Consider the following 14,116-nt stretch of genomic DNA (forward strand, 5'->3'; position numbering starts at 1 on the left):
GGTGGGGTGGCCTAGGAGCGTCCCCCCCGTACAACTGAGCCTTTAAGGAAAGGGCGGGAGAAGGGAACGCGAGGAGGTTGTGAGGAGTTGACTATTTCTCTCTTCCCCCCCCTCCAAAAAAAAAAAGACCCCTCCCCAACCCTGCAAAACCTGCCTGGAATCAGATCACACCCCTCTTCTTGTCTGCCTGTGTGTGTGTGTGTGTGTGTGTGTGTGTGTGTGTGTGTTTTCGGGGGTGGTGGGAGGGAAAGGGGGGGCTGGGGTGTCTGTGCATTTGAATGGGTGGCAAAGCCCTGGTGCTCTGTGTGGGTGTGTTTGCAACTTTGCTGAGTTTGAGAAACAGAAAGTGACTTCTTGTGTATTTCTCTTCCCCTCCCAAAAAAATAATCCCTCTCTCCTATTCTCCCTCCTTTTTTGATAGCTCATCCATCCCCCCCCCCACCTCCATCCTTTCCTTTTGGTAGTCAGTCGTGGTTCTTTTGGGGGGAGGAGAGGGTAGGGGCGGGTGGGCCTGAATGAAACAGACTTTTGGGCCGCGTGTGAAAATAGGATACCTCTCTTTTGTTTCTGTGTGTGTTGAGGGGAGTTGAGAAGGAAGGAAGGAAGGCTGGACAGGTCTTTTCACCCCACTCCTCCTCCTCCTCCTCGTGCTTCTTAGCTTGGCTTGATTCTTTTTTTATTTTTTTTTATTTTTTTTTTGTATTGCTCTCCGCTCCCTCTCTAGAAGAAGTAGCTGTGATACTCAATTAGGTAAGTGAGAGTTTACAATTGATGGAAACATGTGCATGGGGCATAGATGAGGGTTTGGAAAGGAGGACTGGGGAAGAAAGTTGGGATGGGTGGGGGATGGAAACAAGTTTTTTTTTCGGGGGGGGGAGGAAGGAAGACGGGAAGGGATGTCTCACAAGGATACAATATCTAGAGAAGTGAGAAGTGTGGGAACTGCAAAGTGCGAAGCCTTTGAGGTGATGCGTGATAATTCCAGGGCCTAAACGATGTAAATGGGTGTTCAGATGAAGTCCTTATTGTTTTCCAGGGGAAAATAGTGATGAGGTGGGAGGGGAAGATGGATGTGAGTAGAGGACAAAGTCCGAGGCCTTTCCATAGTACATAGACATGATATGGTTAAGCTTGGAGAGTTGTGCTTCGAGCCTCATGGAGAAGAGAGGGAGGGTGGGACGGAAAGGGGTGTGTATGCCCCAAAAAGGGCGGGGGGAAGGCCACGGGGCTTGGATGGGAGTTCTTCAAAATACGGACCTGGTTTGGAGCCTGCCTGAGTTTAAATAAGCGATGTGCTGCCTGGGAAACCTGAAACAGGCCTTAAAGTAATCGGGTGGAGGGTGGAGGAGAGCCCAGCAGGTTCCTGCAAACCTATGCCATCCTGGGAGCATGGCGGGGAGGATGGAGCAAAGCAGCAAGTGTGGGGTTAGAGGAAACAGGAGCTGGGTGGCAAAATGTGAGTAAGGGGCGGGAGGTGTGGTGGTGGGGAGATGGACTGGCGGGAGATTAGAGGAAGGGCCTTCCCTCGCGGGTAAAGGAAGAACAAGGCGGGTGGCTGGAGACCGGGTAGAGAAAACTAGGAGCATAATCTGTGAATTATTAGGAGTGGAAGTTTCCAGAAATATTTTCGTGTGTGTGTCTCTGTGCAGCAGTATTGAAACGTCCGCCTGGATCACGTGGGGGGCCCTGTATAGAAAGCAGGGATAGAGGAGGGAGGGGCTGCAGTGGCCCAGCTGCTCATTGCCGCTGCCGGGGAGCAAAGGCAACAAAAATCCCCTTTAAAGCTTCGTCTGGCCGGAGCTAGTGACTGCGTTAGATATTTCGGGGTGTTAAACAATAATAGCAGGTCTTACTTGTGTCTCGGTAGTGGCGTGAATGTTGCATGTTCTGCAGTGTGCCTGCTGTTCGGCGAAGGGCGGCAGCCGAGGCCTTTCTAGTGGGTGGGCGTGGAACTGCCGTCTTTGGAGATACCCCATGTGCGTGTGCTTAGATCTGTTTACGTTGCGTATCTATTCCTGATTTCATCGTGGCTTCCCTAATTCGTCCACGTTTTTCCGTAATCGGAAGTTAATGCCTTGTTTCGAGGAAACATTACCGAAGCTGTTATAGGAGGGGGAGGGGCAGACTGCAGTCCTAAATTCCATGTTCTGCAGTCTTCTGTAGGGTTCTTGTTGTGTGCACGTTTGTGCAGCTTTCGTGAAAAGCTTTTACACAGGTATATGATGAACCTCAGAGATAGGGGCACTGTTAGTAACACTGGGCTGATAGCTAAGCTTGTGATGAGTTAGTGGTAGTAAAGTTGTTAATGAAGTGGTTGGAATTGAGAGTACTAAAGGATGGACTGTACAGTTCTCTTCACAACTCTGTTGTAAGTTTGACATTGGGCAAATTACATAGGCATATAAAGTTTGCTGACTTTATTGGTTGCACCTGTTCCAAGTGTATTCCTGATTCAGATGACTAGAAAGTCAAGTGTCATAGATAATTTCTAAACAGATTATGTGAGACTACAGGTAAAAGTCATACTTCACATTTTCTTTTACGCTAATGATTTCTCTATGCCATTTTAAGGATGAAATGTTCCAGTATTTATTTATTTCTAGATTCATTATTTCACTTATTACATTTCTATACCACCCAATAGCTGAAACTCTTCATTAGCATATGTAGGAGTATATTAAACTTCAACTATAGCTATGATATATATCAGCTTGATGAATACTTGCCTTTTTCTTTTTTGTAGTTTGGATCAGAAGCAGGTCATTTTAAAAGAACACGAGTTCTCATCACTGATGAGTTTATAAGATACAGTCATATGGAGAAAATTGTACCTAAGTGTTATGATGCTGTTATGTGTATTAGATGAGGAGGGGTCTGATTAAAGTAAGATTAGTATTTGTGGGTGACAGTTGACAAAGATGAAGCTTTAAAGCTTGTGCATATAAGTGTTCAGCCAGAAACAGTAGATGTAGATAGAAGAGGTGTGTGGCCAAGCATAGAAGCGGTGTTGTAATTTGATACTTGGAGCTAGTGGATTAAACACTTGAGGAAAGTGTACAATTCAGTGTTGAAGTCTTAACAGTTCTTCTGAATACTGATATTATAATGGAAACTTCTGTGGGGGCAATCACAGTATGGGGAGGTTACCTGCTGTGCTTAATTCAGTCTTCAGGGTGTGCTCTTACAAAAATAAACTTAACTTGTTTCTAACAGTAGTAGGGGTATGATACTTGTCATCACAAAGGACACTGCAATCGGTTATAGGCCAATCCTATGCAAGTTTAGCCCCTCTGAGTTCATTGGAGCTTTCCCAAGTGAATGAATATAAGATTGCAGCCTTCGTTTGCTATTTATGCCAGTTCAGTAGGACATCTTCAGCATTATAAGGACTGTTATGGTCCATTATCTGTTTAGCTATTTTGTATTCTGCTACATAGATGATGATGATTGCATTTATATCCCGCCTTTTTTCCTCCAAGGAACCCAAGGCGGCGTACATAATCCTCCTCTCCATTTTATCCTCACAACGATAACCCTGTGAGGTAGGCTAGGCTGAGAGTCTGTAACTGGCCCAAAGTCACCCAGTGGGTTTCCATGGCTGAATGGGGACTAGAACCCGGATCTCCCAACTCCCACTCCAACACTTTAGCCACTACACCACACATAGATGAATGCTAATGTATCATTTCTGTAGGAATGGTATACATTGGGGCAGATTTAAACTGCAATTCTATCATTTAACCTATGAATAAACCCCATTGAATTTAACAAGGCTTTTGAGTAGACTTGCATAGAGTTGCATTGTTAAATGGGGCGGGGATTATGCAGGTGTTGAACTTTCTGAATAGGAGAGAATGCTAAAAGGACTATATAGCAAGGAGTAGCACCACTTCAACTTTTGATTATTTTTTTGTGAGTGCTTGCTGTCTGCTCCTTTGGGCCATTGAAGGCTAAAATTGTGGCAAATTATATGGGGAATCTGCAACAGCAAGGAAGAGAGAAGCAATTGTAGGGTATGGGGTAATAGAAAATCCTGTGGCTTTAAAATGCTGCTGAGCTTGGTTATCTTGTAGAGAAACATTTATCATAAAATATTTTTATGTGTTTATTTGATTCCTTATAGTACAGCTGGGCTGGACCACTAACACTTGTACTTTACTACTCAAGTAATTAATATCTCCGACTGAGTCTTATATATTTTATATGAATAATTCATTTTTATTCCTAGTTAATGAAAAAGGCTAGGCTTGGTATGCAAGAGACTTTACTTTACCAAGTCACTAAATAACAATCTCAATTCTCTCCCCCCCACACACACACAGTAAAAACAAAACTGCTTTAAGTTGTAGCATTCTTTTGATCAGAACTCTCCTAGTTGACAGTATTTGCAAACATGATGTCTTAGGGAGGGCAGAAATCAGATGTTGCTATTATACATCTTAAAGATGTACACATTTTTGTAAAACACTTAGTTGAGTGTGGGCATGGTGTGACTCATTTATTTATTTATTACATTTATATCCTGCCTTTTTTCCTCCAAGAAACTCAGGGGGCATACATAATCCTCCTCCTCTCCATGTTATCCTCACAACAACAACTCTGTGAGGTAGGTGGGGCTGAGAGCATGTGACTGGCCCAAAGTCACCCAGTGGGTTTCCATGGCTGAGTGGGGACTAGAACTCCCGACTCCCAGTCCAACATCTTAGCCACTACACCACACTGGCTCTCATTGGCCCAGTTCACATGTAACGAGATGCCATCATGGCTTCTCATTGCAGCAGTGGCCATCATTTTGAATATGCGTTGCACAGGGAGGATATACTGTAGCTTCTTGTTACATGCGAACCTGGGGAGGGAGGGTTGCTGGGGTTGTTGACAAGCTAACTGCAACCCTAAGACAGCCCCATGGGTTTTGTATGGCTTGTCAACTACGCTAACAACCCACCTTCACTGGGTCTGCACATAATGACAAAACTGCCACCACAATGAGAAAATCCCCTGGGGGAATTCACTCATAGTGGCTTCTTGTTATGTATGAACCAAGTCACTAACTTCAGTTGAGCCCTTGACCTTACTTTGAGGAGGAAATAGAAGTTAACCAAGCATATGGTGTTTTTGTGTTTTTTTTTTCATTTCTAGCAATGCTTTAGGGTGGATTCCTGCATTGAGCAGGGGGTTGGACTCGATGGCCTTGTAGGCCCCTTCCAACTCTGCGATTCTATGAATTATAGAATTTAGTATGACAGAATTATTTGCGGAATAGCTAATATATGTCACCCTTAGCGAAAGGGGAGAACTCATATTGTATTTTATATTATGGTTTTATACTTTGAATGGTTTTAATTTTTGTGAACTGCCCAGAGAGCTGGTATAGAAGTGTAATAAATAAATAAATAAAAGATCCTACAGTGAGTTGGGAAGGACTTTGAATTTCTAAGGTGTTAACCTTAAATGACTTCTTTAACTTGGTTTTTCTCTTTAAAATTTCAGTAATCTATGCCAGCAATTATGACAATGTTAGCAGACCATGCAGCACGGCAGCTGCTGGATTTCAACCAGAAATTGGATATAAATCTGTTGGATAATGTGGTGAACTGCCTGTATCACGGAGAAGGAGCCCAGGTAAAGTATATGTTTGGAAACTGGAAACCTGTGATTTCATTATGCCTAAATTGACTCAGTGCTTGCACGAGAGGTTCCTTTCCTTTCCCCAAATTCTATCTATAAAGGAAGAAACAGGTTGTTCTCTTGAAGAATGATCTTGTGTGCTGGTAAATCCTTACTTGCAATCAATCAGTGTTTAAAGAGACCTTCTAAGCAAGCAGGTACTCAAATTGTGCTGAAAAATATTTAGTCTCTAGAGTCTAGTGATTTCTTGTCAGTTGTACATATCAGTAGCAAAATGATGGAATAACTTGGCTGAACTTTACTTTGCTCTTATCCTTTAGAAAAGGATGCTTACAAATATCTGCAACTATCCCAGTTCCTGTGTCCCATTTCAGCACTGATTCCATCACACTAAATTTAAATGGAAAGCAAATAGCTTACTTAAGGTTCAGATGACAGTTCATTTACCTTAGTAGTTTGTCTATCCTTCTTAAACTACATACATGCAGTTCAGAAACTTAATGATGAAGCCTCTTACCAGTTTTGTAAAACCTCGCACTTCATAGACCTGGATATTTTGATACTTAGTTTCTTTGTATAAACTTAGTTTGTCCAGTCTGATTCCAGTGGCCATCAATGCAAGTGTTCTCTCTATGAAATAATCATCCCATTCTAACATCTAGATAGAAACTTGTCAAACTTCCCACAGTCGAATGTCAAACCTCTCACAGTCCAACCTATATACTACACATACATGCAGCTCAGAGATATGGAGGCATGTGAAGAAATTCAAAGACAAAGATACCTCAAGCAGTGCTGCATTTAATCCATTGCCTTTTCCTACAAGACCCTCATTTGCAGCCTCATTTGGTAGAACCTCATTTGGGGGAGGGGGTAAACAGAAGAACATTGAGTTGTACTCAATAGCCTGGCTGGGCAAGTTATTGTGTTGAGTCAGTTGTATTATGTGGCATAATAAGTTGACCATTCCATATATTTCATTCCTGGTACTTCGGGTTCTTAATGAAAAGAGAGTTGCAAGCGAACATAAAATGGGGTCCTGTTTTAAATTAGCTTGATGACTTTCTAGCCATTATTTATATTTGGGAATAATGTGTCCTTCAGAAGCATTTCTTTCCATTAACATTTGCTTCAAACACTAGAAATTCAGATTCTGCAAATTTGTACTACTCAGTAGAAAGTATGAATAGATTAGGATTCCAAGCACTAAAAGTATCTCTCCCCACACACTTTTTTTTTACATTGTGCACTTGAGATTTCTCACTCTAAGATGGTTCTAGGCAGCAGGTTCTATAATTGATATTCAAGTTGGTTCTGAGTGTGTGAAGTGGGAACCTCAGGCCCAGGGTCCACATCCAGCCATCTTGGGATTCCAATATGGTCCCTACCCAGATAACTATGCTCTCTCTCCCCCCCCCCCCCCCCCCACACACACACCCAACTACTTCTGATTTGGTGGCTTCCTCACTTTTTTACGGCTTTCCCCCATTCTAAGAGGTTGAAATGCCTCTCTTAACAGTTACTGGCAGAAAGCTTTAAGATAAATATGCTGGTAATTTTTGTATTTTGGACCACCAACTCTTTGGCCTTTAGTCCTGCCCCCTTTGCCTTCAGCCCTGCTCACTACTGGAATGTAGTGAGCAGGGCTGAAATGCTTAAAAAGGTTCCTATCTTTGCCTTAAAGACATCATGCCTTTGGAAGTTGGCAATCAAGTTTCTAGAATACAGCATCTATGTTCTAGTCTAAGTTTAGGATGGTTCCCCCCCCCCCCCCAATTCCTACTGGATTGCTAAATGAAAGTATAGCAATGCAGATACAGTCTGAAAAGTATGTACAAATCTGTGCCTTATCAGGTGTCTTTACTTAGGTGTGTCAAAAAAATTCTTCCAAATTTAGATGATTTGTCTTGTGTTACTGTTGTAGATTGAACTAGTGGTGTTTAGTATCAAATATATACTAATTTTTCTGATGTATAAAGACTATATTTTTGTGAACGTACAGTTTTAAAATGCAGATTTTAGTTGTTACCCATTGTAGAGAAACAATTCTAAAGCGTGTTCTTGCTTTTTGTACTTTAAAAGCCGTGGGCAGTATCCAGCGCTTCTGGTCCGCTTGCCCTGTTGATGTACCACTAGCATAAGAGACCTCTAGTGCAGGAGTTGTGACCTCGGGCCCAGGGGTCAAATCCACCCCTCCTGGAATCCTAGGCCTTACCTAGACCTAAGATTTATCCCAGGGTTGACCCTGCCTGCTCCTGGGATATCCTGTATGTTATTTACATGAACAGGGATGACCCCGGGACGATCCCGGGATAAACCTTAGGTCTAGCTAAGGCCCTAATCTGGTCCTCTCCACCATTCCCCAGATGGCCACGCACCCTTCCTCTGGTCCCCACGCTCTTTCCCCCAACCAATTTTTTTGTCAGTTTCCGGGTGTTTATGTCGTCATCGTCCCCCCATCTAAAAATTGAAATGCCTCTTTGAAGGTTTAATTACTGGCAGTAAGCTTTGAGCTACAATATGACAATATTTTGGCCCCCACTTTTTGTCTTTGACTCCACTTTTTTGCCTTCGTCTCTGCCCACCACTGGAATGCAGCCCCTCAAAAACATCTCTGAAACTAAATTCAGCCTTCAGACTGAAAGAGCTTCCCCACTCCTGCTCTGGCAATGCTCCCAATAGCAGAAGCAGGTGAAATGGGTTTTAGAGGGGAAATCTGCTGCACTAACTTACAACTAGAGGTTGCTCATGCTAGCAGTATGTCATAAGTGCAAGCAACAGCTTTGGATATTGCCCTGTGATTTTGAAAGTGAGTAAGTATAGATTACAGCTTGGAATTTAAAAAGCACATTGAGTAGCGTTGACAGGCTCCCATGTTGTGGATTGATGTTGCTTCTGTCCTAACTGAAGAATTGATGATAAAGACAGAACTGCCTAAATGTTACACACCAAGAAAAGTAAACTTAATAATTAAACCAGAAATTCTCAGGCTATGTGGCAGGGTGCACGAGTGAACTGTGAGAGAATAGCTGTTGTGCTGGGAGGGATAGAAACGGAATAATTAAAGACTTGTGTGCTCCAAGTACCAACTGCAGAGCAGGCTGCCCTCTGCATGATTCACTGTTCTGGCCATGCCTCCTTCTGGTCAGACACTATTGGGTGCAGGTCATTGTGCCGCGACACAGGCTCTTTACAGCACTCCCTGCTCAAGCTAAGCACCATCACTTTATGAGCCTGAGGTGAGGGACAAACACCACCTTTCTACAAACTATGTGGAGAAAGGGGGTAAACAGGAATAATTTCAGGTATAAAATAATGTGCTGTGAATTATATGTGCTGATGGTGAATTAATGTCAGAACGGGTGTTAGATGTATATAACTGCAGATGATAAATGCCAAGGAGACACGTGGGATTTTTGTGGTAGTAAAACAAACTGAATAAAAATGTATTTCAATGTTCACAAACTTTGTTTCATAATAAAACTTTTCAGATCCTTGTTAAGACCTCTCATCCAATCTTTTCTCCTCATACACGCTTTCCTTTCTCTCATACCTTCACTCTTGAGCTTTCTTTATTATCAGGATTGTTTAATATACACCAACTGACTATCTGCACACTACACTCAAAAGGCCATCCTCTTTACCCTGATCTCTAATTCTCCCCCGAACCAAATTACTTTAAAAACACCCCCTATCACCTCAGTCATTCCCTTATATATCCTCCTCCCCGCCTCCTAAGATCTTCAATCTCCACCCACTCAGGTCAACATTCTAAACACAATAGACTTACAAATCTTAGACATCCATTAGGGAACTGACTTGTGGGGTGTAACACCACAGTCATTCCTCTGCAAGTCTTGTTTCTGTCACTCTTGATACAGAGAAATAGAATTACTTGCCCTTTAGAAGAAATGTCTGCTGTCTGTAGTGCCTTGACACGGTAGACATAACTGATTTGAACATACCTTCTTCCAGTTAGATAGCACACACAGATTCCTTGAAGGTATTTCTTATGCACTTCATAAAGTTAACCCTTTTTCTGGTTTTGGAATGAAGTGTGCGTCTAATTGTCTTTCATCCAGGAAAAAAGTGTGTCTCAGCTTTCTGAAACTTGGAAAGCACTGTTATAAACCAAGGTGCATAAGCTATTTTGACAGCTGTTAATTATTACCCTTTTCTAGCAAAGGATGGCACAGGAGGTCTTGACTCACTTAAAGGAACACCCTGATGCGTGGACAAGAGTTGATACTATTTTGGAATTCTCTCAGAATATGAACACCAAAGTAAGTACACAATTTTTAATTGATTTCTGTCTTTCTTCCACTCAGACTTTGAGGAAGGTATCTCCATTTTTAGATTTAGCATTTGTTTTAATTTTTATTTTATTTTTGCTTGTTTCTTCAAAGCTTTTTAGTCTGACCCTGTACTACCACACAATGTTACCATGAGGTTATCAGTTACTTTTTTCTTGTAAAAGTCTTGAAAAATTCTGAGTCACTTGGGATTTGTTTAAAAATTCTGGTTGGAATATGAACAGATTTGAGTGTTATAAAATCTTGTAGCCATATCTTGTCTTTAGATAATGTATTTGGCTTTCATTTATATTAATGAGAGCCATATTCACATAACTGAGGGCAAAATACGTTCCTCTGTATTTTTGGGAAAGAGTGGTATTATTCTGTACAACTTAAAGCAGGCTAGGCACCCCAAACACTTTTCTTCAGTTGGATACAATCTGTATTGTTTGCAGTACAGTTAATCAAGCCATATAATCAGTATAGTGACTGGCTAAAGTGGATGCTCCTCAACTTTCTGTAGTTATGTTTTTCTCTAAAAATTTCAAAGATTTAAATATAAGCTGTTAAACATGTGAGCGTGGTTGTCATACAGTTTGAACACACACACACTTGACATACCTTGTATTTAGATAGAATACAGCCATGCTCCAATGAGTTCTTTCAGAATTTGGATGGCATTTATGAAAGTCTTAATTTTTTTTTATAAAAAGAAGGCTTTGTAAATTTTAGGACAAAGTTTAAGAACTTCCTCAAAGTACTAAATTTAAGTAACCATGTTTGCCTGTTTGCTTGCCTGGTAAACTTTGCTTTTTATACTCACAGACATTACTAATGTTTAAGTTGATTTATCAACAGTATTTTTTAAAACTCAAATTTGTCTTGTGAAAAATGAGATGATTAGAGGAACAGAAAGAAAGCAACAGGTAAAGAATTCTTCAATTTACATAAATTGCAAATGATTTGGTGCTAAATTTATGCACTATGACATTTGGCTTTTATGCAGTCATTTTTTTCTTAAAGCTGTTAACACTACCTGATATTAATCATAATGTTCCATTATGTTGATTGCTTGTAATAGGAAGAAAAGGGGTGTCTTCCTGTGCAACTGACACAGCTAGGCTTTGACGGCAGGCCTCCACAAGGTCTACCCTTTTGATTCCCTTTAACTGAATTCTGTTCATCAATTGCTTTTTTTCCTTGTTTTGGTTTCTTGGGTGGTGGGAGGGAATGGGTTTGGTACATAGAATAAATGTCCCATAAAAATTTCTGCCACAGGGATCATTGTATACAGTTTTTTATTCTGTGTTATATCTGTCCCATCTTTTGTAATTTGGTTACATCATATATACACACACACTTTTTGAGACCTGGAAAAAAAATGAAAAATACAGATTATCAGAAATATCTAGCAGAGGTGAGCAACTTGTGACCCTCCAGATGTTTAGGCCTACAGCTCCCATCATCCCTTGCCATTGGTTATGCTGGCTGGGGTGACGGGCATTGTAGGCCAAAATGTCTGGAGGGTGACAAGCTGCCCACCCCTGATCTAGAGGGAAGCAATGCTACATGGAACCTTGAATCATCTGTGTTTGTAAATATTTGCAGATTGTCCTGAACTTTCCCCCAAGACTAGTAGGCTTGCTACGAGACCATATTTCTATTGATTTTAACAAGGAAAGAAGTTGTAAAATAGGATGACCACTGACATACCATTAAGTCAAGAAAACAAGCTGGTCACAGTATCATTTGATTATTTTCCTTCCTTACTATGTTAGGTTTACTTTGCATGTTATGCTTGCATGTGTGTAGGTGTGTGTGCATGTATGGTCCTCATTGGTGAGAGAAGCAAGTTTCCCCTTTTCATGCTACACAGAAATATGTAAAGAAGATGCAAGAGTTGCTGCTTCTGTCACTGTTTCCTTGTAGTTTGTAAGTGGTCCTTAGTATTTTGTGTGTGGTTAATAGTAATCTGTTAGGGGCAGAGCTATAGCTCAGGATGCATGCAGAAAGTCCAGGGTAGTATCCAATTAATCCCTCCCGCTAATGGAACAGTTTCTGTCGGTGGAGTGGGGAGAAGGCGCAGGGCGGGTGCAGGGGAAGAGGTGGGTAATGTCCTGCTGTGTGACCAGACGACTGCTTGTGCAACACTGGATTTCACACTTGTTATCTCACATCTCCAGTTAAAAGGATAAGAAGGCTGGGCGAGTCTATTTGCCTGAATCCTTAGAGAGCCAGTCCTAGTCACAATAGACAATACTGGGCTAGATGGAATTAGGGAGGAATTCCTATCGGATAGCTACATAGGTTGACTGTGACTTATTTTAAACTGGTAATTGTTAGTAAAGTGGGAATGAAATAATGAGGCAGGAAAAATATATCCATAAAACTCTTTGTCAGTGCATGTCCACATGTAAGCTAAAACCAAACTTAAAATATTTTATCTCTTCTGTTCCAAATGTCTTTCTGCACCAGTTAGAAAGCAGGAACACACCCTGCAATTCAGTGCCCCTTGGACTTATTGTTGGATGGGAATGAGGCAGTTTTAGTTCTGATTTGAAGTTACTATTTTCAGCCCCCAGGGTATAGGTATAAGTATATGGTGTTTTACTTTTGAAAACATGGCTTGGTCCTGAATTCTCCTGGTGCCCTCCAGGTGTATTATGCTACAACTCCCATCATTCCCAGGCAGCATGGCTCTAATGGAGTTTCGTCATAGCGACACATTTGATGCTAGAAGCCCAATTAATGGAACTAACATTAGGGCAAGGAGGACACTTGCACTGACATATGTATCACTGTGCGGTATCGATGACAGGCGAAATCTTGTCAGGGCCACCCTATTGTGCCGATGTTGTGGACACGCTGCTCTGATCGCTGCTAAATAACTTGGGAACCTATTCAGAGTTGCTTCATGAATACCAGCACTGTTCAGTAGAAATGTTTGTTCACTTGAGATTTAGGCCACAATACAAAGAAGTTATGTACATTGGGGGGTGGGGAGGAGAGAAGAGAACCTCGCACATTGCCAGAGCTTTGCTTGCTGTTTCTTTGGCACCAGTTCCTATTGTCGAGGACACAACCTCCTGCTCTGTTTTAAACCTAGCTCTTTACTTCAGCATTGAAATTTGCTGAAGAAACAACCAGCAAAGATCAAGCTGCCAATGATATTCGTCCTCATCCTTGACATATAATCTCATTGGATTGCAGCTTCAAATTGAAATGTTTCACCAGCTTCTGTATTGGCAGACACTAGACTAGCCTGTAAACATCACAGATGTATTCCTGAATGTACACCTGATACGTAGACTTCTGTGTCATTCTAAAATATATTGAATGCTAAAGCTATGAGAGAAAGCAGGAGGCAGGTATGAGGAAAGCTAACCCGAGTCTCAAAAATATGTTGGGAGAGTACAATGTAGTTTGGGACAGTCTACATTGTGCTGTTTATTTTAAAATGAGGCCTACATGATCCCTTTGGCTGAAATTCTAATTACCCTACTTTGTATAGACACTAACAGTCTTGAAGAAGAACTTTTATTCTCAGCCAAATCTTGACCAGCCTTATAACTGAAACGTAGATTTGCCTTTCAGGTATTGCCTCCTGTATTCTCACTAACAGTTTCTGATTAAAGGGGATGAGTGCATCTCTTTGACCCCTTTTCCTCCTGTCCTGCAGTTTTGCTTTTAATTATATCCTTAGTTTGATACAAGTTGTCATAGAAGTTAGATCAAACATTTTTATGTTAAGGAGATAAAAGGAATAAAATGGGTTGAAGAGTGTTCCTCATTTTCTACTCATTGTATCATTTTGCACCATGTCTTGGCAGGCTTACCTGGAAGGTAAAACAGCTTCAAGGTGTATATATAGAAATGGTGAATTTTTGACTGAACACAAAAGTTAATCTTGAAATAGTAGATATAGCTGCTATAGGGGAGAGACTTTTGTACCTTTAAAATAAACCTGAGTTGTCTTGCTGTTCCTTAAGTAACACACCAGTGAAGTGTAGGAAATACATCTTTCAGAAGGTGTTGGTGGATGTAATGTTAAGCCCCGATCTTAACAATTCAACTATCAGAAAGCCCGTGCACACCCAAGTTGCTAAAGTTGGTTGTATTCTTGAACTTGCCAGCGGTCATTTAGGCTATGCATTTTTATGTGACTGCTATTTTTTCCCCTACAGATAATTCAT

At 41.3% G+C, this 14,116-nt stretch overlaps 1 protein-coding gene across 1 annotated transcript in view; it reads left to right on the forward strand.

Annotated features, from left to right (window-relative positions):
* The first annotated feature begins 275 nt into the window (after positions 1 to 275).
* The window catches only part of XPO1 (exportin 1), a 57,437-nt gene continuing 43,596 nt past the window's right edge, over positions 276 to 14,116 (forward strand). Inside the window, exons 1-3 of the mRNA XM_063123789.1 lie at positions 276 to 750; positions 5,491 to 5,622; positions 9,810 to 9,911. Of these exons, the coding sequence (XP_062979859.1) occupies positions 5,497 to 5,622; positions 9,810 to 9,911 (228 nt within the window). The 5' untranslated portion in view covers positions 276 to 750; positions 5,491 to 5,496. The remainder of the gene's footprint in view (positions 751 to 5,490; positions 5,623 to 9,809; positions 9,912 to 14,116) is intronic.

This window comes from Elgaria multicarinata, chromosome 4 (genome assembly GCF_023053635.1).
Source record: "Elgaria multicarinata webbii isolate HBS135686 ecotype San Diego chromosome 4, rElgMul1.1.pri, whole genome shotgun sequence".
In the NCBI taxonomy this organism is placed as follows: domain Eukaryota; kingdom Metazoa; phylum Chordata; class Lepidosauria; order Squamata; family Anguidae; genus Elgaria; species Elgaria multicarinata.